This window comes from Peromyscus californicus, unplaced genomic scaffold, assembly GCF_007827085.1.
Source record: "Peromyscus californicus insignis strain IS unplaced genomic scaffold, ASM782708v3 Scaffold_19__1_contigs__length_69161282, whole genome shotgun sequence".
Lineage (NCBI taxonomy): Eukaryota > Metazoa > Chordata > Mammalia > Rodentia > Cricetidae > Peromyscus > Peromyscus californicus.
The window spans coordinates 33,892,878-33,918,150 of record NW_026294491.1 but is presented as its reverse complement, the minus strand read 5'-3'; the positions used below and the strand labels follow the sequence as shown (position 1 = coordinate 33,918,150).

The following is a 25,273-nucleotide window of genomic DNA, read 5'->3' as shown; positions in this document are numbered from 1 at the left end:
CCTGGAGTTAAGACTTTCTGGGCATTGGACTTTAGATGGTAATTCAAGATGTGAGTGGGTAAGCTAGTCTAAAAAAAAGTAGAGAATAGAAAATAGATGGTTCTGAAGTGAAGACAGAGGCCCAGCCTTTGAAAATTCAGGAGGTAATATGTGATGGGCTGTGTGGTGAAGAATGTGAAGAGGATGAGGAGAAAGCTGTTGACTGGAATGACCTCCAGATTTGACACGCATGTGATCTAGTAGGTGGCTAGCTGATGATGACTTGTACTCATGAATAACGAAGTGAAGAGCTTTACAGACAGAATGCAGCAATATTACGGTCATCCTGAGTGTCACACTCTTGAGTTTTGGCTTTTTTTTCTTGACCAGTGCTTACGAAGGTCTTCTCTCACTGGGCTTCATGCCATCACATTGAGTTTCTGGGAAGTATATCACTTTCTTTGTAGTTCTAATGACTAGTTCTTGTGGGTGTGATCTCTTATCAGAGGAAGTTGTGTCTGGAGGAAGGATTCCTAATATCACATATCCAAAAAACAACTCCATCGAAGTTCAACTCGGTAAGTAAAGCTCTCGGACCCCTCCGGGTTACCATAGGTAGAGCTCACTGCACCCACTTGTATCAATGGGTACATTAAATGTTCAAAATGTAGATAATCCCAGTACATGTTTAGTTTCCAACTCTGGGTGGGCCTTGGCTCAACAGGAGGTGTATCAAAGTGAAAAGCGAGAGCTTGGGATACTATGGCGTTGACATTCTGGCACTGCGGACTGTACTACTGTGAGTCTCAGTGACTTGTGTGAATTCGTTTATCCAAAGGCAATGAGAGCAGAGACACAGTTACTGAAATGTGAAACTACTGCTCCTAGATAGTCCGGATCAGGAATTCTAGGTTATTTATTCATTATTATTATTTATTATATTATTTATTTAATATTTATTCTGGAAATCCATTCAAGGAGTAAGGGAAATGACTACAGTATATCCATCATTCACACAGTAAAAGACCAAAATTCAATGTCTCAGAATAGGGGCTCAGATTTTTTTTGTGTGTGTAGAGATGTCACCAATAAAATAGAGAGAGCACTTTCTAGAAAAGAAAAAAGCAATTAAATCAAGTCTTCATTAAAAGGAAGCTCCTCAGATACAGTCAATATCACAATCCAGTTAGTAGTTTGTCAGTCCAATAGTATGCTTTTTCAAAAGAGATGCATGAGCCAGGCGGATCTCTGTGAGTTCAAGGCCAGCCTGGGCTACCAAGTAAGTTCCAGGAAAGGCACAAAGCTACACAGAGAAACCCTGTCTCAAAAAAAAAAAAGTGCATGATCTAAAAGTTTAAAAATAACAGCCCTAGCAGGGTATCATTTGCAAAAATGATCATAAAAATCAGGTTGTGTGTTTTAATAATAATAATTTTCAAGACCCCCAACTCTTAAATAACAAATTGAGTCATTTTATTCTAATTAAAACTGCAAAGCCTTTCAAAATACATTTTTTTGGGTTGTTGATAATGGTGATTGAATCTAGGGCTTCACACACACTGGATGAGTAATCTACTGCTGGGTTATATTCTCAAGTCTTTTTGTTTCTTTATTTGGAGACAGGGTCTCACTAACTTGAACTCACTCTCTATTCCAGGCAGGCCTTGAATTTCTAATTTTTCTGCTTAGGCTTCAGTTACTTCTCCAGCAGGCCTAGAAAAATACTATTTTTATGTCACCATGCATCAAATACATAAGGCTATAAGTCTTAGAATTACAAGAATAATACAATAAGGCAGAACAATTGTTTCCATGTAATGGGAAATTTAATATACTGAATTTTTGACAGGTTTATTAGATAAGTAAGATCCCAAAAGATTAAAGCAATGTACTTAACATCACTATCTGTGGGAGATGCTGCCTCAGGAGAGGAGACTATATAGACTCTAGTCACAGTGTGGTGTCTGGGAACCTGCAATTAAAATCAAACAATTAAAATCCTACTCATTAGATCAGTGAGATAGCGCATTTGTTACTTAGCTAGTGTTTTAGGGTTACTATTGCTGTGATGAAACACCATGAACAAAACAACTTGGGAAGGAAAGGGTTTATTTGGCTTACACTTCCATATTACTGTTCATCATTGAAGGAAGTCAGGGCAGGAACTCAAACAGGGCAGGAACCTGGAGGCAGGAGCTAATCCAGACTCAAAAACCAAGTCAGAAAATTTCTGAGGAATGATACTAGAGGTCCACATCTGGCCTTCCCATGCATACACACATATACATACACATCCCCACACACATGTGAACTTACCTGAACGTATATCACCCACACACAAACATACATACACGTACACACAAATGCACATGAGAGAGGCAGGGGAATTGGAGTTTTTAGGAAGGAGGGTAAACATAATTATGTTGAAGGATCTTTGGTTATCTACTTAGCTATTCTAAGAAAATTATTTAAAATGCCACAATCACTTGTACTTTTTCTTTAAAACTATTCTAATACAATAAAGATTTTCAAAGCCAGTTTTACATGTCTGAAACACTAGTATAGTATCTTGACATTAACATGATTTGTTAATGACTCCACCAGGCTGTTTCCTCTGGGATATAAGTACTATAGAAAATTACATGTTGGCAAATATCTGTCCTATTGGGTGCTCTCAGCATCACCCATCTCTGAGGCACCAAGGACACTTTTCCAAGAACATTTGTACAATTATGTAGATATCAAGATAGATGTTAAGGCAAAAGCATTATTAGAGGCCAATAGAGATGTAGTGATCAAATTCCAATTTTGAATCTGTGAATACATAATATGATAACACGACCTTAAAAACTTGTACATTCACAGGAACAGTGTTCAGTAGTCAAGTACTGAACTCTTTATCAGTATTTCAATGAATTTAAAAAAGTCAGATTAATGTGTTTTCTTCTATAGATTTTAACAGTTTTTTGGTTGTATAAGAATCAATGAACTTTAAATTAGGAAGAACTAGATTGGATTACTAATAATTTCAAGATGTTTTAGGAGGCTAACACATTTATACAGTCTATAGCTGGTATAAGGAATGACTACAGAAGAGAAAGATTAAAAATACTCTTACACACCAGTCTTTTGGGTTTTGATAAAGGTGCTACAGAAAAGTAGATAATTTATAATAATGAGAGAGAGAGAAAGAGAGAGAGAGAGAGAGAGAGAGAGAGAGAGAGAGAGAGAGAGAGAGAGAGAGAGAGAGCGCATGTATCCTGGACTGGTCTTGAACTCCTGATCTTCTGGCCTTCATCTCCCCAAGTGCTCGGGTTATAGGTGTGTGCTACCATACTGAGCTGGGAAATTAAAAATGTTTAAATAAATAGTGCTTGCTTATTAGATGTAATATATAATAAAAGGAAATTTGACCTCTCCTTCACAGCATATAAAAATAATTCTGGGTGAGTTGTAGACCTGAATATGATAGTCAAAACGCAGGAAATCATCTTCATGATTCTGAAGTAATAAAGGATATTTTTAAAATTGGGACAAACAAAACCTTAGTTGTAAAGAAAAAATGTATGGGTAAGATGCTGTTAAAGATAAATTTCTGTTTATTAAAAGACTATTAAAGGTATAAAAATTTTGGAGCAGAAGAAAATGCTTGTAATAGGTGAACATAGACTCTCCACATTTATAAGGAAAATAGGACCTGGGAAAGGAGGGAAAATGGACAATGTTCAATCAATACCATCCATGTGACCAATAAAATCTAAGGTGGCTGTTTGCTCATGTGCAGTGTAGAGAAATACAAATTAAATTCGGAGCATGGACATCTATAATAAAATGGTCTGACCATTACCACTATTGAGTATATGAAGCAACAAGAAGCTTACACAGAGCTGGTGTTGGAGCCCATCTAGGTTTCCTGGTGGCTTTACCCAGCAGGACTGCATAAGAGGATGATTGGACCACAGGCCTGGGTACCAGGTGTTTGGAAGGGTCTACACTTGGCTGTATCTAGCAAGGGGGAGGTCTTTTGCCCCTCCCCTTGGCATTGTTATAAAAAGCCCTTTGTAATAAAGTTCTGGGCTGGTGGATAAGGATCTAGGCCCACCCGAGGCTATCCTGCATTTCTATCTGTTTCTCTCCCCTCTATTTCGATCTAAGTCTCTTATTCTTCATTCCTCAAGAGCCCCTTGGGTAAATAAATGTGGGAGCTGGTCTACCACAAGCTGATAGGGGTGCAGCTTGAACCAATCCTCTGGGAAACAGTCCACCACAATCTTGTGAAGTTGAGTATTGTATACATCCAATACTAATACTAGAGAAGTTATGTGTTCCTATCATGTATATGGATTATATGCATGTATATGTACACACACACACACACACACACACACACACACACACACACACACATGAAATGGGTTCATGCATGCCTCAGGAAACATACACATGAGAGTTCCTAAAAGACTTGCCAAGCAAATATCAGAAACACATACAACACAAATGAGTATGTAGTGATTTTAGGAGAAATAAATAGGCAGAGTATATTGCCCTGTAAAACACATGCACCAGCCCCCAAAGTAAATGTTAAGCAACAGAAGCCAGAATCTGGTGATAAATATGCAATCAGTGCAATATAAATGAAGGAAAGGGAATGTGGAAAACTCTCGGTTCTGGAACTACACTGTTTTCTCCATGGAGGGAAGATGATGTGGATATTTACTTTCTTTTAACCCACTGATGTTTAGCTGTACTCCATGGTTTTTTATTGTATGTGTTACACATCACAATAAAATGTACAATACCACATGACTGAAGAACTCCTCTTGAAAGGTGAAGTAGGCCTTATTAGACTGAAGGGTAAGATACATTGAAAATACAGACTTACTAAATATGATTTGGGATGTTTGGATATAGGATAAGGGAACGAGGAGAATGGGTACAGGGGCTGCATCTGTTAAAGTAGGGCATCACTGGATTAGAGACTAGGAAATAGAGCTCATGTCTCACATCTCTCTACAATACATGTGTCACCTAGAGCAAGCCACTCAATCTGTCTGAACTTAAGTTTTTCATCTGTCACAAGAGGAGTACCTTCCACTTTTCTTTACTGAATTATTTCAAAGATGCACAGTCTTGGGAGTGGCGGCTGAGTAGGAAACACTATGTAGGCTCTAAAGTACTTTGCTAACATCAGTAGGGGTAGATGAAGTAGTACTTATGTTTCCTGTTGTGGGAGACTCTCCTCAGAGGTGTCACTGTCGGGGAGTGTGTGCAGATCTCTTCACAGTCCAGCCCGGAAGGCTTCTCCTTCATCCTAACTTTTATGCAGAGAGAGGATCAGGCACTTTTATGTCAACCTGGGGGATGTTTCTGGTAATTAAATATTCCAGGCCCCAAAGCAAGGGGTATTTGTTCATTGCATTATCAACCAGGTTGACAGCTCCAGAATCTGTAGCCCTCTCACTCAGTGTTTGTGGATTTGATTGCTCCAGGCTCCAGCCTTGTTGTGGACTGCAACATAACAGACACGAAGGAGAACACAAACCTGCGCTGCTGGAGAGTCAACGACACCCTGGTGGATGACTACTACAGTGACTCCAAACGCATCCGGGAAGGATTTGAGTAGGTGCTGATTTGGGGGCTTCTCTGAAAGCGAGCAAGAGTTCCTCCCTCCACCTCAATATGCTGTGACCACTGCTTTTGATGGACAGTGCCACCGACCCTTTTATTTCTGCTCTTGGCTTTGTCTTTTAATGATCATTATGGGCTGCATGTAGACAGGCATCTAGCTCTGACAATGCAACGCTAGATGCTTAAGTTTTCAGCTGAATCAGTGTCAGCAGAACATGAGCTGTACCTTAGAGAAACATTGTCCAGGTATGCCAGCTGCCGTTCAAATCCAGCCTATCCCATTCAGTTACATTAGGAGCTGCCGTCCTCCACTGTGGAGTTAGCACAGTGAGGATCAGTGCAGGATTTCTTGTGCGAGACTGCACAGGCAGTGGTGTTCAAACTCAGCTTATAGTGCTATGATTTGCGATGTAAATGAAATCAGGACTAATGGTCGTGGGAAGCATTGCTGTGTGGACACATTAGGGTATAATCGGGTGTGTGTTTTGGGTGGGGGAGAAGATGCCCATTAGCGCTGCAGTTGAGACTGTAGTCAGCAGAGTCACTTTTTTTTAATGACTGTCTAGATGAAAACGAAAATTTACAACTATAGAATTTCTATATATTGAGTCACTCCAGCAAGCATCTTAGAGTAAAATATGGCCCAGAGAGTTCTCTAGGAAAAACAAAACAGAACAACCCCCAAATTGTTTCTAGAAGATAAGCTACACCTTATGTTGGGGAAACCTGGCTCACATGTTAATGGCTGACTCTTTCTTTCCAGGACCAATGTTTCTTTGAAGGATCACATTTCATACACAGTGAACATCACATTCTTAGAAGTGAAAATGGAGGACTATGGCCTTCCTTTCGTGTGCCATGCTGGAGTGTCCACAGCCTACATCATGCTGAAGCTCCCAGGTAACGTCAGCACATCACAGGCTACCCAGAACACTGAAAATGATGGCCAGGGAAGGCTTACTAAAGAGAAGTGATGGCATACATTCAGTAGGCGGCTTCAGGAGGCACTAAATAGAGGACTTAGGGGTACCACTTACTGGAAGATGGGGCCGTGTCTGATGGCTGTCTTGGGATAAAGCTGCGATTCTACTAGGGTATTTTTTGGCTGGGCCATCTTCATAGACAGTGAGATTTTATGCAGCAAAATTCCAGAAATCGGAGTTTTCCTTTTTTAACCCAATTGCTCAATGTTTATAATCTTTAATTTGTGACTTTCAAGTTTCATTTTATCATAAATAATTTGTTAGACAAATAAAATGTTTATATTTAATTTTTTTAACCTTGCAACTTTGTGACATTATCTATGAATCTGGTGTCTGAACAGGAGAACTTTCAACTACAAAGGCCTCTTTGTTTTTTCTTGATCATTTTCAATGACTAAAGATCTCTTTTAAATGTTTTCTTTCACCTTTGTTGATCACATGCAGCCCCTCGTGACCCTCTCTTATCTGTCTCTTGCTCCTGCTGGCTCTCTGGTTCTTGACTGGTCTGCCTCAGGCTTCCCTGTCATCTTGGCGACTATTGGAGAGGGTAAAGCCAGACAGCAGAGTGTAGGGGAGAAGCTGACCTTGAGAATAAACTTGAAACTCAGAACATGCTGGGGGGAGTATACAGGAGACCTTGTGAAATGCCATGTGTGTGTGTGTGTGTGTGTGTGTGTGTGTGTGTGTGTGTGTGTGTGTGTGTGTAGCTATAGGCATAAGGGAGGGCTTGAATTCATTAGAATATGTTGATAATCAATTAATCACAAGCCGGGTGATGGTGGCACATGCCTTCAATCCCAGCACTTGAGAGGCAGATGCAGGTAGATCTCTGAGTTCCAGGTGAGCCTGGTCTATAGAGTGAGTTCCAGGACATTCAGCAATACTCAGAGAAGCCCTGTCTCTGTGAACAAATGAACAAAATATCAATTAATCACATGCATCAAGGTAAAGCTCAATGGACTAGTTTCTATAGAACTTGGCCAATGTGGCTTTGTTACTATCAAATTCTTATCTTGGGGAATGTCCATCACTTCCCTTAGAGTACCTACAAGCAGGAACACGTCTAAGGCAATATGCAGTTCTGACTGTGTACATGCTTTCTCCCTCACTTTCATGTCCTGGGGCTAGGCTCTCTCCGTCCCTAGTTATGTCAACTGTGAGTGGACATGCAGCACCTGCTTCCTTGCCTTGGTTTCTTGGGGACCCTCATGGCTGAGTTGGATGGGAGGAACATTGGGCTCCTCTGTGTCCACCAGCTGCTTGTCCTTCAGGGGCAGTTCAAGGAGTGTCAGTTTTGATCACTTTCCTGCCAGTGGATCTTCTGTACCTGTTGTTCTCTCTGGAGGTTCTTGAGGCCCTATCAGTGCCCCTTTTAGTTCTGCATCCTCAGCTCAGGTGACCTTATGCTCTCCATGGCTTCAACCATCACCCTAAGGCAGAGGCAAACACATTCCACATATGCAAGTGTGTTCTCTCTTCCTTCATGGCAGCCTTGCCTTCCTCCTGTGTACAGATTATAATGGTAAAAATAATTACAAATATATTTTATCTCTTAAACCTTGTTTTCTTACCTTTTCAAAATACATCCCCATATTTTCCATATACGTTAGACTCCAAGTCGGATGCCATCTTGATCCTCTCGCTTCCTTATCTATGGCAATGGCTGACTAACTTGCTAACTCTTGCAGTCTTCCTCGGGCCTGCCTGCTACTTCTGTCCCACCTGCCCACTCTACTAGCTAGCTAGATGGTGGGGATGCTTTGCACCTAAGGACTTAACCATTGACGTTTCTATGTTTAAGTCCTGGTTTTAGCATTGGGCAGCTGCTGACCACCTAGTATCTGAGTTTGCTTGCCTGTAAGATGAGAATTATGATATTACCTTCCACACTATTGCGGGGGGTGGGGTGGGGACGGGGAAGGTTTTGAGAACAAATTGAAATTTTCTTTTTTATTGTCAAATATAATATACACAGAAAATGTGCATACCACAAAACAATTATACTGCAAATTAAATGCAAGTGAAGCTACCATATCTGCATTAGGGACAACAGATAAACAGTGTGAGATGGAAAGGTTCCTATGCCCTTCCTGGCCCAAATATCTCTTTCTTACTTTGACCCATACACCTCTTACTTTTAGGAAAGTCATTTCTTTGTGTTGTGATATCTGTTGAGCTTCTTAAAAATAGTTTATTTTTGTCTGATTAGGGTCTTTATATTAAGAGTATTAGGTGATTTTATTTCTTCTGTGACATGATTCTTTTCTCAGGTACCTGGGATATGTTGGTTCATTGATAATGCAGGAAGCAGCTGGTTTTTTCATCTGAATTCTAGAAACCTATTCCACTCAACAGTCAGGTCATCCTTCATCAATTACATGATAAATATGTAGTTATTTGGACTGTTTCCAGATTGGGACAGTTAATAAGTAACGACACTATGGAAGTTCCTGTGTGTATGCCCTGGTCCCAATGTGGAAGCATTCCTTATGATATCTTTTTTTAATTAAGAGATTTTCTAGTCATTTTACATACCAATCACAGATTCCCCTGTCCTCCCTCCTCCCACTCCCCAGAATCCTCCCCCAACCCACCCCCCTTTCCTGCCTCCTCCAAGGCAAGTTCTCCCATGGGGAGTCAGCAGAGCCTGGTACATTCAGTTGAGGCAGGACCAAGCCCCTCCTTCCTGCACCAAGGCTGTGCAAAGTGTCTCACCATAGGCACTAGGTTCCAAAATTATGGTATATTTTTGAGGGTAGAATTGCTAAACGAACCTCTGCCATCAGCTTTACTATATAATGCCACATTATTCCACATGGTGACTGTTCCAGGTCATACTCACTCCCCACAAAGTAGTGTAGGAGAGAACCAGATGAGATAATTTTGCAAAGCAAACATGGAGACCGACATTCAGTGAGGTCTAAGACATTGGGTTACTGCCATTGGTACTATTATGGTTTAGGCCATTATTCTGAGCTATTTGCATGATTGTATCAGTTTTCCAAATGATGTCCTTGCCTGGAGAACTTTCTCTGGTCTTGTCTAAGTTATTTCTCCAAGAATGGCTGAAGTTCCACCACTGCTCCTTCCCCCGACATAGAAGAGATCCTCTTGGCTTGGCATTCTTGGCCTTCGTGATCCACCTCTTCCCATTCACTTCTCATCCATATCCTTTGTCTTGCCTGCAGAGCACAGTCAGACCAGAGCAAAGAAGCCCCTTCCAAAGTCCCCCTATTTTGATGAAGGAGCTGATTTTAATAATCCAGTGAGAATATGTTTTCTCAGCCAAGAAACAGAGAAGAACTTGAAGACACTCCAGTGGCTTCCAGAAGAAAAAGAACCTGGCTTAGTTAGGCCAGGGAGTGTGACCCTAGAGAAAAGAGAAAAGCACACTCTACAACATACCTTAGGGAATGTGGGACACCTAACATGGTTCCAATTTCAGTCTAACTTAATGTGTAAGTTTGACTGCATTGTTTAGTTACCTAGCCCCACTATGGCCAATACAGATTTTGTTCATCCTGACTATCTGACCACACTATGCTTGGAAGGATTTTGAGGCCAAGTCCAGGCTCAGCGGGGCTAATGTTGTTATCAGCTAACAAGTTAACACCTGTCAGTCATGTGAGAGCAGGAGGGATTATTTGTTTGGTTAGTTTGGACCACTACTTAGGAAATTCTTGCTAAACATCCCTTGGTTTCTCCAAGCGCTCACTCCCCAGCCCACACATAGCGGCTTTTTTGGTCGGTCGTGTATACCTTGTTCTGTTTGCCTTGAGTTCTGAGGAACCCCACCCTCCTAAATCTAAACTCTTTGGTTTATTTGGTGGCAGCTTCTTCATTTGACTTCCTCATTTTTTTTTTTTTCTGAAGATACTTCCAGATTTCTTACTTGGATCATCTGAGGCAAGATCACTAGAAAGTTGTCATTCTGTGAAAGTCTTTTTTCTTTCTTTCTGTGTTTTTTTTTTTTTTCGAGACAGGGTTTCTCTTGTGTAGCTTTGCGCCTTTCCTGGGACTCACTTGGTAGCCCAGGCTGGCCTCGAACTCACAGAGATCCGCCTGGCTCTGTCTCCCGAGTGCTGGGATTAAAGGCGTGCGCCACCACCGCCCGGCCTGTGTTTTTTTTTAATCATCATTTATCCTCCACTCTCATCTCATCAGAAGGCTGCTGATGGCAGTTCCGTGAACTCAAATAACAAATCATCCTTTTTTTTTTTTTAGATTTTATTTTACTTGTATGTTTGTTTTGCTTGCATGTATAAATGTGAACCACATATATAACCCCAGTGCCCATGGGAGTCAGAAGAGGGCATCAAATCTCCTGGAACTGGAGTTACAGGGAGTTATGAGCTGGGAATTGAACCCAGGTCGTTTGAAAGAGCAGCCAGTACCCTTAACCATTGAGCCATCTTTCCAGCCTAGACAGATCCCTTCCTTAATAAGGAAGTTTTACATTTATTTCTACTTCAGAGTACCTACTCATTAGAGCTTCTTCACTAATAAGGCAATTCCAACGCCATCATCTTGGAACACATTTGCAGAGCAGAGCATGCCAACACTACTCAGTGCAAGGAACGGTGGACTGGAGAGTTTCCGGCCACACTTTGGTTGCTAAGGATTCTTTGAATCTCATAAGTCCCATGGACTTAGTCATGGGATAGTCATATCATGCTTTGCAATTCCAAGAGCTCTGTCATAGACTTTGACTCTCCCAGACTAGATCCTCCCAAAGGGAGATATGGTGTTACTCACACAACTGTGATAAGAGCTGGCCGAGATGATGGATGGGAGGGGAGACTCCATCTCATAGTAGGAAGGTGGATGACAACGTTCTAAAGACAGGCTAGGATCAGATTGGGTAACAGCCTGGGGAGCCGTCTCGACTAGCTGCACCAGGACTTACTCAGTGGACTGATTTGGGGTGAGGCGAGCACCTAGTGTTTTCTGTCGTTGTACGTAGTTGTGCTGTTATATCTAAAGACATGTGAAAATATGCAGGAAGTCTTAAGCCTTGCGATGTTTACTGTGTGTGTGGCCTGGGGAGGATTTGATAAGCTCCTTCATGAAGATTTTATAAACTGAAAGTGTTTCTTCTGGGAGACCCAAACATAGGTGCCTCCTCCTCATCTCCTCCCCTACCCTGCCCTAGATCCACCAACCCCCTTCTAGGGTGTGTGGACAATCTGAATGAGCTAATAAAGGAAGTGGTTGGTGAGATGGGTTCCTTATCCTCTTCCCTCATTCCAAGGCACCCCTCCTCTGGCAGCACCCATTTGGGTTGTGGCAAGGTAGGGTGTTGCATGGTTCCTCTTCTTGGAGTTTCGGAACCGTTCTGGAAGCAACCCTGACTTCCCTTCTGGAGTAACTGATTCTTCCCCCCAGCTGTCTGCCCACTTCCCTTCTATTAGAAACGCTCTGCAGCATGCTCACACAGCAGAGCAGGCAATGGGTACCATGTCAGGAACTCTCAGACAGACACCAGCCCTGACTTCAGGGGCCCTGGGAAGGGCTGCATGGGGCCTGTGTCACCCCTGGTCTTATGGAGCCAGCACAGCTGGTTTCTGGGCAGAGGGCCAATGGCTTTTTACCATTTTTACCAGGAGTCCCTCGGCTCGACTCTGAGGGGCTGGAGAAGCAGTGCAGTAGGAGTGTAATCCAGAATCCCCAGAGGGAACCCTTGGGGGACATTAAAGATATGGCCAGACTGTACCCCACGAAGGCACCTGGACCCACATGCTCTGAAACAGTCCCCATGCAAATGGAGTCCTGGTGCTCCTGCATCTGCACCTAGGGCTTCCTGGGTTTTTGAAGAACTCATTTGATCCCCAACTCCACAGTCCAAACTGAACCTATCCAACTCCCATACTCACCAGGAAACTTTGAGACATGGTCAATCAGTGTCCTCACGCTGCCCCCCCCCCCCCGCCCCCGCCCCGGCATGCGTAGAGGGTAAAACCAACCTTCTAACACTCACTTTTCCTTTCATCTGCAGTTCCAGATTTCCGGGCTTACCTCATAGGAGGGCTTGTGGCTTTCCTACTTTTGGTCATGTCTGTCCTGTACATCTACAACAGTTTTAAGATTGACATTGTGCTTTGGTACAGAAGCACCTTCCACACTGTCCAGGCTCCAGATGGTAAGTTGTAGACAAATTTCTAAACAGTCTTATTAAATAAGAAACACAGAGCTAAATACAGAGACATTTCAGCATAATTAAAAATATCACCACAGTAAGTATGTGTGGTCTTTGAAAAAAAATGCCTCCAAATGGCTGCCCACTCACCTGTGGAAGCTCTTTCTTTCTTTCTTTCTTTCTTTCTTTCTTTCTTTCTTTCTTTCTTTCTTTCTTCCTTCCTTCCTTCCTTCCTTCCTTTCTTTCTTTCTTTCTTTCTTTCTTCCCTTCCCTTTCTTCCTTCCTTCCTTCTTTCCTTCCTTTCTCTATTTATTTTTTTGTTTTGTTTTTTGAGACAGGGTTTCTCTGTGTAGTTTTGGTGCCTGTCCTGGATCTCACTCTGTAGCCCAGGCTGGCCTCGAACTCACAGAGATCCGCCTGGCTCTGCCTCCCGAGTGCTGGGATTAAAGGTGTGCACCACTGCCGCCCAGTCGTGGAAGCTCTTTAAATGCTTTTCTCATATGTTGTTACAAGCGAGTCTTTCCTCTGGCTAGAAAATTTGGTGTGCAGAATCTCAGCAGAACTTCATGTGCTTCAGAGGAATGGTCTGTGCCTGGTTATTAGCCTCCTTTGCCAAATAAGCTAGAAGGCGGGTAGTGCCCAGGAAACAGCCACTAGGCGGCAGCAGTAGGTGGCCTTGGGCTGTCCTGGTTCTTGATGCGCAGGTGTGAGAAAGGGTCCCATTTTTCTGGGCCTGCGAAGTAAGGAGATATCTGCAGGAACAAAGTTTGTCTGACATGATGTGCATTGCACCCCCAAAGCTCAGCAGGATAAACAGTAAGAGAGGGGGCGATCTCCTCTCTCTAAACCCTGTGCTTGGTACCTGAAGTAATTTACATCTCTGTCGTGAGACTAGAAAGATATTTCCTTCTTTCTTTCAGCTACAGAAGGAGGGTCGTAGAGAGGGAGAGGAAGGAAGGGAGGTAAGGAAGGGAAGGAGGAAAAGAATAAAGGGGAAGGAAAGACCCAGTCTCTAGTCTTGCTGAAGGAGTCACCATGCTGAGGTTGAAGAAGGCCAAGTTAAAAACTGTCTTTCCTTGTTCGGCTCTGCGCCCTTAGTGTCTCTGTCTGGCCACCATTTTTTCTTCCTTCCTTCCTTCCTTCCTTCCTTCCTTCCTTCCTTCCTTTCTTTCTTTTTTTTTTTTTTTTTTTTTTTTGGCACAGAAGTGTCTCCATGTGTTCCAGAGTTGGCATTTCTCTCCATTCTGGTTGTAAGATGATGCAATTAAAATTTGTTAGTCTCAAAATGAATGTGATCTAGTAAGAGCTTGAAAAAGAACAAACTAATCTGCTCTGATGCCCCCCATTTGCCTATACAAATGAATAAAAAAGCAAAAGACATCTACACAACCGTCGTGCATGGAGACGAATAAATGCATACCTTCCTAGGCTAGACATTTTTCTTGAACAGGCGCAAGAGAGTGGGGGACCTCAGAGTCTAAACACATTCACAAGTGGAGAATCCACATACAAAAAGGCCATTTATTCTAAGCAGCTATTTGTGCGTAAAAGCCACCACACAAATTATTGTCTACATGTTTGATAAAACACAGCTGCTGTAATTCAGATTGTCTTTAACTCAATGTCAGAATTCAAAATTGGTAACCCAGAGGCTGGGGTGTAGCCCAGTGGTGATGATAAGATGCGGCCATGGCCATTGCCTGGCCAGCCCAATACCACTTGAGGTGCTTGAAGCGCTATAGATCTCCAGGGAAGGCATGGTTAGGACAGAAGGCCTCTTGACTCCATCCCCTGTGACTGTCCCTTTGGCTGTCTCTGTGAGGAGAGGGCTCAGCCCCACACCACTTGTTTCTTCTGACCCAGATAGGCGTGGCTTGCCTTCTTTCTGGCTTGACTCAGAGAGCTTGACATTATTTCATGTAGTCGTTCTGGAAGCCCCGGCCCCTCTGGCCCCTAGGTCTTTGTGCATCTGACTCACCGTAACTCCCAGGAGTGTGACTACAGCCTTGACTTACGGTGTACAGATAGCATGGCGAAGCTGCCTGCTAGAGACACTGAGTTTGATAGAAAGAGACAGAGGAAGAATGACTCACCCCTGCAGAGCAGGGGAACCCAAGAGATGACACATCAGGATCTCACCTCCCCGAGATCAGCACAGCCCAGACTCTGCACAGCCAGGGGGTGGTGGCTTTGGATATTGGAGCTGACAGCCAGCCAGGGGGGCCTCTTGTTTTTCTTTGTTGTTATTTTTTAAATTTTGAAGTGTGTGCTTCAATTTTCCCATATCTCCTTCTATTTAAACCCCCCTGTATTAGAACTTTGAATAAGGGCTCTAAAGTGAGCAAGTGATGAGCCTCCAAGGTTGATCCTAAATCCTGCTTGGATTCTCTTGAGAGAATGTTCTGGAACATATACAGTATAGTAAACATGGATGTAGAGGAGAAATTGTCCTTCTTGGCAAAGTTTACTGTAACCTGGTTAGTCAGGCTTTGCCACGAATAGGTAAAGGTAATTGACCTACGAGTTACAATATGACAGTCACCCACAAACCTGGTAGAAGTCAGGGAGTTCTGCATTTCTATGCGGTCATGGGTGCTTTCAGAACTGGCCTGTTAGGTGTGCTGGTATTTGTAAGACTAGAAAGGTCAGTCAGTGACAGGTCATTTGAGAACTATGTGTATGCCTGCTTTTATTCCATCCAGACCTGCAGGCAGTGTGCACAGGGGATAGGGGCATGAGAACTAACCCAGCAGGTGTACAGGGAAATAAAGGGCAGAGAAGTAAACTAAGCAACGTGCAGGGGCTGGAGGTTTAGCTCAGTGGTAGAGCGCTTGTCTAGCAAGCACAAGGCCCTGGGTTCAATCCTCAGCTCTGGGAAAAAAAAATGAATAAGCAACCTGCAGAGCTGAGGGGAGCTCTTGGTCTCTGAAGGTAAATTTGCTTTCCTGCCTAACACTGAGTTCAGTTGATTCTGGCTTTTCCCACAAGTGTTTCTGTAGTTTGTGAAATAACATAGCTCATTCTGGGGCTCATTTCCAAAGACAGTGCCTGCAGAGAGTTCCCATTTACAGGAGCTAGTACTCTGTAAGGGATCTGGCTTTCAGTGTTCCCAAAGTAAACGTGATCGCGTGTTTTACATGGCTTTCCTTCTAGTGCTTTCTATGCATGCTGGGGGTAGACACAGCAGTCCTCAGGCTACTCTGTAAAGGCCCTTACATAGAGTATCTTTTAAAATTCAAGTTTCATCTATCAACTCCGCTTGATTTTGCTACTGCTCTGAGTTTGTTGGGCATAAAGTTTAGCACGTCAAATTGAGAGAGAGAGAGAGATGAGAACTGAAGAAACTTTAGGTGATTTTCCATAACTATCAACCTGTAAAGATGATCTTGTTTGGGTTTTACAAATAGCAATAGAGGTGTGTACAAGCTGTTTTTAGTTGAAGGAATGGTTAAATAGCCTCAGAAAATAGAAGAGCTTGGCCAGGACATAAATACATTGCCACCTCCACTTTTGAGAGAGGTGGATATTGGGAACAGCAGCTAGAACAGCGGAATCTCCTCAGATCAGCCACCAGAAATTTTAGTAATTCTTCAAATCATCTGCTGCTCTCCATCACTGTTTCCTCCTGTGCTATTTTTTCCTCCTGCTATTCCTGTAACTATGGTTGGGAAACAAGTCACCTTGGAACTTCACTGTGCACAAGGCCATCCATTATGCTTGTGTGTGTTGTAGGCCTTGCGGATGATCACAATGGGGTGTCTGAGGCCTCAGCTGGAGGACTAGCAGTCACCTTTTCCTCAGTGCCTTCCACCAGGGCATCTTTTGTCAGTGTCTCTTAGTGGCGAAGGTGGGCTTCCTTGAAGTCTGATGTTGGATTTCTGGAGATAGGCTGAGGAAGCCTTGTTTTCGATCTGAGGTTTCTTTCTTTTTTTTTTTTTTTTTTTTTTTTTTTTTTTGTGTGTGTGTGTGTGTGTGTGTGTGTGGTCTATCACACACAGCTTTGAAAAACTGCCCAATTCTAAAGGAGTAGAGTTACACATCACTTCTTTGTGGGGAGATGGCATATTTCTGAAAAAACATGATCAACCAGGAGTGTTTCTCTTCTTGGAGAATATACCTCTGATGGAGCTGGGAGGTCAAGGCAAGAAGAAATCTGCCCTGGGTTTTCTGATTCAAAGTCTTGTTTGGCTACATAAGGGGAAATGGACAGCTTGGGCTTAGAAAATTCTGTATACCTTTGAGAAATCACGCAGCCCTGTTGATCTCAGCTTCCTTCTCAGAATCGTAGGATTCAAGGGTATCTGTCATAGTTAGCCAGCAAGTGCCTGGTGTTGCTGTCTGATCCTGTCCTTCAAACATCAGGGAACTCAGGGTTGGAGAGATGGCTCAGTGATTAACAGCAGTGACTGCTCCTCCAAAAGGTCCTGGTTTGATTCGGGGAACCCACGCTGCAGGGGACAATGGTCTATTATTTTCAATTCCAGGGGTTTGATGCCCTCTTCTGGCCTCCTTGGGCACTGCATACACAAACACAAACTGAAAGCCCCACACATATGAAATAAAATAATAATTTTTAAAAATCGGAGGCTGTAACAAAAGGGCAGGTGTGGATTACAAACGGGTCTTTGAAAGTGGTGAAAACCCAATGCATGTGGAGAGCAAGTCCCTAAATCATACCTTTGCTCCAGATCTTGGTCTGAGGGTCGGTGATGCCGTTAGCCCAGTGGTCAAGCATACTTACCACCCTGGGGTTGGTCTCCAGCATGGAAAGAAAACAAACTTAGAAAAGAAAGGACATGAAATTTGGGGGCCTGCTTTGTTTGTGTTTTCAAAACACATGAGACTTTGCACCACCAGTTAGTCCCCTCTCCATCTGTTCCGAGAACAATGCGCTGGAGACCAAGGAGAACTTGTGTCCCCAGATGCCTCGTTTCAAAGGAGAACTGGGATTCTGTCAAAAGAGAAAACATCTGGCAAGTGTGGTTCCCTCTGTTTGCTGTTTAAGTAAAGCCAGTGGAGGGAGAGTGAGAAACTATGAGAAGAGATGCCAGTGGATGTGCCGAGGCTGGGGAGTGATACATTTGGGGACCAACCTGGGAATTGCATTTTCCAAGGAGGATGCTCCCTTCGGTACATGGAGCACCAAGCAGCCAACAGCTCCCAAGGGATGCAAGTCTAAACTTCTAAATCCTTACATGGGAAGGTTCAATTCCTTCTTAAACAGTCAAGAAATAAGAACTTGTGAGATCTCTGTTTCTCTCTTTATTCTTTTCTTTCACCCTCAAACAAACAAACCAACAAAACCACAACAACAACAACAACAACAAAAAACCCAACCCCCTAAAACTTGAACTTTGGCAAGTCATATTTAACATTAAATTTTATACAGAATAAGTTATCTATTTCCTGCGGTTCTATCTGGTGACCTTGAAGATGTCACAGGAGCTTTAGCTGTGTCAGATTTGATTGTCTCCAAACACACATCAGTCCTCTAGTACATGCTTATATCCCCAAGCTGAATCAGCTTGTGACCTAGACCTTCCCCGCCCCCTACCTTGACTATGGGTCTCATAGTCAAGTTCTCTTGAGATGTTCGGTTAGTGCTGATGGAGGTTTCCTCTTTACAAGGTCCCCCTTAGCTTTACAGCGGCTTCCTTGAATGACAGTGGGCAGGGAGGCAGACACACCTGTGCTGGCTTCTCACTAATCTACACGTAGGTCCTCACCTGCGGCCCCCCACCCCCGTCCCCTGCCCCCAGCTCTCCCTGCGGTTTCACACCCAGGAGCTGTTACATAGCCTCTATAGATATTGTCTATCAAGAATGCCAGTCACTGAGATTTTTTTTTCTTTTTTGTGTTCCTTTGGCTGTTGACATCGTAAATGTCACATACCATTTTATTTTGTGTATGTGAGTGGTGTGCACAGTTAAATGGTCTGCATTGTTCATATTTGCCCTGGTGAGCACAGTGATGGGTCTTATAGTTGACCAAGAAATACTTGTCCACAATGAACATATTGACCCCATGTGCTACAGGATTGCATGTGTTGGATTTTTCAGTGATACATGACAGATTTGGAGTCCACTGAGGCTTGTTCGGTCTATGGTGAATTTTCTGGTGTGCTCGATTAGGAGGGACTCAACCCATTTTGCTTGACATGGTTAGTCCAGGTCTCCATTGCCCACATATGCAGTTAAATGAGTCCCAGGCTCCGAAGTCTCATTTTCAGCCCAACCACAGGCAGTGGGAGACTTAGGAGTCAATTAGGAATGGTAGAAATGGTACCACCTGTTTGGTCTAGATTTTATTCCCCTGTAGTGAGGATGAGACATGTCTCTCATGGGTCAGCTGTGAGAATGCAATATGGTAGCATGGAATGCCGGTGGGACATATGGAGGTTATTGAACCAGGATGAAGTGTATCACAGCAGTGACCCAAGGTTCACTTTATTTACTTGAGGGATCTGATAGAGTCATTTTGTGATCTCGTCTCTTTTCTCTTTCAGATGAGAAACTGTATGATGCCTATGTCTTATACCCCAAGTGCCCAAGAAAAAGTCAGGGCCATGATGTGGAAACATTGGTGTTGAAGATCCTGCCTGAGGTGCTGGAGAAGCAGTGTGGATATAAGTTATTTATATTTGGCAGGGATGAATTCCCTGGTCAAGGTATGTTTTAACTGAGGCATTGGATAACAAATGAAAAAAAAAAAATAAGAGGGCCATGCCTGTGGTCCCAGCACAGGGGAGGCTGAGCCAGGATAAATGGGAATACAGGGCCAGTTGGGGCTGTACGTAGAGACCCTATCTCAAACAAAACCAAAAAAGGAAATGTCCCCTCTCCCTTCCTCTCCAATCCTCTCCTCTCCCTACCTCTCTTTTGTTACAAATGTCCCCAGACACATGGGACTTTCAAAAGTCTATGCACAGCGCCTCCTAGTCCCACTACCTCTTATATTCAGAAGTTATTCCTTTGCTACATTAGGCTTATTGCTACAACACAGTGTTAGGGAATCCTGGTTTCAGTAATGCGAGTCTCTTCAGCATGGGGATACAGTTAACTCAGTCATGGGAATAAGCAGCAGTCTTGGTCAAAACTGAAAAAGCTGGAAATAGTCCAGTGGTCATTCCCTTTACTGTCACTGAGAATAACTGTGGTCTAGTTTCTCATTAGTTCAAATATGGAAATACCATGATGTTTATAGTTGATTTTTGTACCATAATTTTTCTTTTGGGCCACCAACCAGTTCCCAAATCATGACACAAAGACTTAATATTAGTTATGAATGTTCGGCTTCATCTTATGCTTGTCCCACTAGCTCTTATAATTTAACCTGTTTCTCTTCATCTACATTTTGCCTCAGGGTTTTTTATCTTTCTTTCTTTCCTTCTGTATGTCTTACTTTCCTGTTCTCTCCATGTCTGACTGGTGGCTGCCTGGCTTCTACCCTGGGCAAGTCCTTCTCTTCCTTCCTCCTCTTCTCCTTCTCTTCTCTCTCCTTGTATTTATCCTCTCTGTCCTCCAGCCCTGGCTATTCCTCTTCTGCCTAGCTATTGGCCATTCAGCTTTTTATTAGACCAATCAGGTGCTGTAGTCAGGCAAGGTGAAACAGTAACACATCTTTAGATAATTAAACAAATGTAACACATCTTTACATTGTTAACAAAGGCAGCAGAAACAAATGTAACACACCTTTACACAGTTAAAGTAATATTCCCCAGCATAAACAATGTAACACATCTTTACCTAGTTAAAATAACACCCATAGCAGATTTTATAAACCATAATTTATAGCATCTCTTCCCTTGTATAAGATACTTGTCTGTGGCTATGATAAAAATACCCTGCCAAGGGTGAGTTAGGGGGTAAAAGGGTTTACAGTCCATCACAGTGAGGAAGGCATGGCAGTGGGAGTGAGACACCAGTCTGGCAGTCAAGAAGCCGACTGATCATATTTCATACTTGCACAGAAAACAGAGAGAAAAAAATCAAGAAGTAGGACCAGGCTATAAAACCTCAAAGCCCACCCCCAGTGACTTCCTCCATTAAGGGTCCACATCCTGAAGTTTCCATTATCATCCCAAACAGCGCCACCATCTGGGCACCAGTGTTCAAACAGAAGAGCCCAGCGGGGGACATTTCATATTCAAACTATATATACAGCATCCTCTGTTTAAATAAGATGGGATAATTTTTTACTTCTGTTTACTAGGCATGTGGCTTAGGGCAGTTCATGAACACCAGGGTTTGTGTGGATGAAATAGGGATGAGAATGTTTTCCTGGCGTATCTGAGAGACTGGCCTTGGTAAATGCCCTCACAGGGCTCATCCTACAGAAAATCCTCCCCTTGTCCTCTTTGCTGTCTGTCTTGGTAGGCCACACAGTAAAGTAGTTGAATACTGAAATAAGAACCCCTTTCTTCTCACCAGGAAAAATATTTTTTAATGTTATTTAAAGAATATGTATTGGCTATCTCTAGATACTGGGCTGTTTATACAGTAGAAATACAAAAATAAGCCAACTGAAAAAGAATCTGTCCTTAGAGATGACACTGTCTTCTTACACCCCACAGGAGGCAACCACAGGCCACACAGAATGTATAAAGTTACTATTTGGTGGGCTCTTCCCTCCCCTCCCCAAGAAGCCATCATGGTGTGCTATTTGGCTTCAAAATTAGTGATATTAACCCTGATCATTTAACTAACTATAAAGAACATGAAGAAAGGTTCCCTGATCTTTAAAAATAGGTTTTAAAATATGCTTATTATAGAGCATACATGAGGATGTCTGCTTCTATAGGAATACAGTCCAACAAGATAGTCTTGGGGAAAGAGACATAACAATAGATAACAGGACATATGTAACAACCAAAGGACACAAACAAGAGGTGACTGATAACTCCAGTGGACTGGAGCACAAACCCTGCCCAGAACAGTTGATATTGAATGTTAATCTACCTGTGCCTCAGTCTTGTCTACTTGAAAGTCCCTTTCCTTTCCCTGTGCCCATTTCTCCTATTTTCTGGTAGTGTTACAGCCTTGCTGTTTTTATGCTTGGTCTTCTGAATCTTTCTTCTCCATTCCAGCTGTGGCCAATGTCATTGATGAAAACATTAAACTGTGTAGGAGACTGATTGTCCTCGTGGCACCAGAATCATCCGGCTTCAGCTTTCTAAAGAACATGTCAGAAGAACAAATCGCTGTCTACAATGCCCTCATCCAGGATGGCATGAAGGTCATTCTGATTGAGCTGGAGAAAATCAAGGACTATAGCATCCTGCCCGAGTCCATTCAGTACATCCGACAGAAGCACGGGGCCATCCAATGGAACGGGGACTTGACAGAGCAGTCACAGTGCGCCAAGACCAAGTTCTGGAAGAAAGTAAGATACCGTATGCCAGCCAGAAGGTATCCACCATCTTCCCCAGTCCAGCTGCTGAGGCACACACCCTGCAGCTGCACATCAGGCAAATGGGATGCTGCCACAGAGCTCATAACTCTCTGACAGAGAGTGATCGGTGTGTGGTGACTCACAGCTACATCCTCTTGGGGTTGTCTACCCCTGCAGCTTGCTCTTTGGTGCTGTGAGTGACTTTGTTCTTGTCCTTGTTGGATTTTTTGGGATGCTTGTAGTCAGACCTGATTCTTTAGTACTCCTGTTTGCTTCATGGCTCTTGAACACCCATATTCTCTCCTGAGCATGGGGTATCTATGACACTGGGCCTTCATGCCAGTGGGATACAGTGGATGGTCAAAATGACAGATCAGGTGGCAAGGATGCTTGGTCCATGTCGGGGATGAGAGGTTAGGCAGCCTGAGGATATCAAGTGGGCAGCCTTGGGGAAGGCCAGCAAAGACAGCAGCACAGTATCTGTGCTTGTCTAGTTTCTACCAGGCTTTGGTCCCCAGGCAGTGTAGATTGCATCTGAATTTCCTCCACTCTCCCACTGCAGTTAGATAGCTAACCATAGCTAGCATGATGCCCCTGGAAAGCCACTTGGATGTCACCTGGACCAATGGACTCCAAGCTTTGAAAGATAATCTGTCAAAAAGAATTAAGAAAGAAAATTTCTACTTTTTAAAGATGCTTTGCCTGCCAGAATTCTGAGGAACATTTGAGAGATACAAATTACAGCTCTGTGGTGATGCAATTCTAATCCCAGTAAATTTATGTGAGCTTTTGGTTAGTGAGTGCGTCCTTTATTATAGGGTAATTTATGACTGCATAATTTGTCCAGTCTTTTAATGCTAACCAGAGCTGCCAACCACTGTTATTATTTCCCAAGGCCCAACCTGGAAAAAAATCAGCTCCAATCCAACTCTATCAAGTTGTGGTTAACACATGTGTGACTGCTTGGGGAAGCATGAACAAATATTCACGTATCCTAGGTAGGGCACTGGACACAAACCATGAAAACAATTCCATATAAGTCTAGATTAATGAACCAGGGATTTTATTGGGGTTTCTTGAAGGAATATGGGTGAGGGGTGTGGTGATATTTTATCTGTGTCCCCCAATAAAGTTTATCTGAGGATCAGAGGAAAAAGCCAGCCACTATATTAAACATAGAAGTCAGGCAATGGTAGCACATGCCTTTAATCCTATCACTCAGGAGGCAGGGATCCATCTGGATCTCTGTGAGATCAAGGCCACACTGGGAACAGAGCCAGGTGTGGTGGCACATGCCTTAAATTCCGACACTAGTTAACCATAAAGGTCTGGAGGTCTGTACAGACAGACAGGAAGTGACAAACTGGGCTGGAAGAGGAAGTGATGTAGCTGGGTGGAGAGAAAATGAGTTGACAGAACAGAAAAGCATATAGGCGGGGGTAGACAGGAAGTAGGTCTCTTTGGAGGCTGCAGAGTTGGTGAGGTGAGGTTAGTCGTGGCTTTTCCTATTCCTCTGATCTCTCAGATTTTAATCTCGATATCTGGCTCCGGGTCTTTTATTTAATAAGACCTTTGAAGAATTGTGTTACAGAGGGGTTAGTTACAAGAGCATGGATACCTCAAAGACAACTGCATCATGGAAGAGCCCATGTCACCGAGCATGGTGACAGCTGAGTTCCTGTGAAGCATTGTCACAGCCACTGTGTTCTCTCCTAGCAGCTGTTTCTGCTTCTACAGCTGTGGAGCAGGGTCTTGAGACTCTTTTTCTCCAATTCCTGAAGACTGAGCAATCTAATCCAGAAGGGAATTTTCAGAAGTTTGGAGGAGATAACCGCATAACAAAACACTGGGGACTAATAAGTGACCCTTATTGAGGAGGGAGTGGGAGGGGCTTCCTGGTCACAGGCAGGGTAGGACAGCTTGGGAGGAGAGGGAGCACAAGGGAGAGCAGGGAGAGGAAGGCCTCATGTGAAGTCCATCTCTCTGCTGTGAGAATTCACCAAAGCAGGCTGGCATCATGGCGCTCATGACTTAACACTGGATCTCACTTTACTTTAATATTCTTTATTAAAAAACTAATTATGGTAAGATATGTGAGCACCACATTTACCACTAGTCATTTTTAAGTTGAGTTGCTACTTAAGGCCTTTAAGTATATTCATTGTCACCATCCTCCTCCAAATCCTTTTCATCATAGCAAACTGAAACTCTGTTCTCAATTAATAACTACTTCCGTCCTCCCCAGTCCCAGGAAATCACCTTTCCGCCTCCCATCCTTGGGAATCTGACTATTCTAGGAACTTCAAGGAGGAGAGACATCATGAGGCATTTCTCATTTGATGACTGACTTCTTCCATACACCACAGTGTCCTCAATTGCTCTTAAGGTTCAGCCCTGAGACCCAGTTTTTGTTTCATTCATTATGGCTGGTCTGTCTTTCTCTTCCTTTTCTTCCTCTTTACATTTTGTTTCCTTCCTCCAAGGGGTGCTGAGAGGAGCATGGATGTTTCTGGATGCTCTCAGAGAGATGAGCTCACTATGGGTCCCTCTAGTCACACGCTTGTAATATTTTGCTTTTCGGCTTCTCTTTGCACCATGGGAATCATAACTTCCTACAGAGGTTTTTGCTGGTTCAAGTACAGCAAGGTATTCAGTGCTTCCAAGAGATGTCGCTAACGGGTTCTTCATTCTGTCTCCCTCACCCTCCATGGGTCTTTGCTTCTGATTGATTCCTGGAAATTGCCAGCAGGACTGGAGGAATCTAGGGATGGGGCTGACTAATGGGACTCAGCCTTTCTTGTGTGGAGCCCAGGACACCGTGCCTAGTGAGTCCTGGACACACCAGGGGGTACCTCTAGGCACAGATGGTAATGTATCTGCCTGGATGATTTCCAGTCCGTGCAATCTGGACATTTTGGGATGAGTGATCAACAACTGGTTCTTTGATGAAGACTTGGGGGACATCTCGCCCCATTTAGATTTGGACTCTTACTTCCCTCGTTATTACCCTCTGAAAGATTCAGGGAGGCAGTGGCTGAGACTGTGTCAGGCAGAGAGACTTTGCCCTGTGTCTTCTCTGTGAGGCTGCTTGACACACCCTTGCCCACACATTTTAGGAAATGTATTTTCTAGAGGTTATTTGTTTATTTCATTCGTT

General features: G+C 43.3%; 1 protein-coding gene across 1 annotated transcript in view; it reads left to right on the top strand.

The window, feature by feature from the left end:
• Positions 1 to 23,588, top strand: part of Il1rl2 (interleukin 1 receptor like 2) — a 38,481-nt gene extending 14,893 nt beyond the window's left edge. Inside the window, exons 5-10 of the mRNA XM_052743948.1 lie at positions 486 to 557; positions 5,469 to 5,598; positions 6,371 to 6,507; positions 12,586 to 12,729; positions 19,232 to 19,393; positions 21,812 to 23,588. Coding sequence (XP_052599908.1) covers positions 486 to 557; positions 5,469 to 5,598; positions 6,371 to 6,507; positions 12,586 to 12,729; positions 19,232 to 19,393; positions 21,812 to 22,230 — 1,064 coding nt within the window. The 3' untranslated portion in view covers positions 22,231 to 23,588. The remainder of the gene's footprint in view (positions 1 to 485; positions 558 to 5,468; positions 5,599 to 6,370; positions 6,508 to 12,585; positions 12,730 to 19,231; positions 19,394 to 21,811) is intronic.
• The last annotated feature ends 1,685 nt before the right edge of the window (positions 23,589 to 25,273 follow it).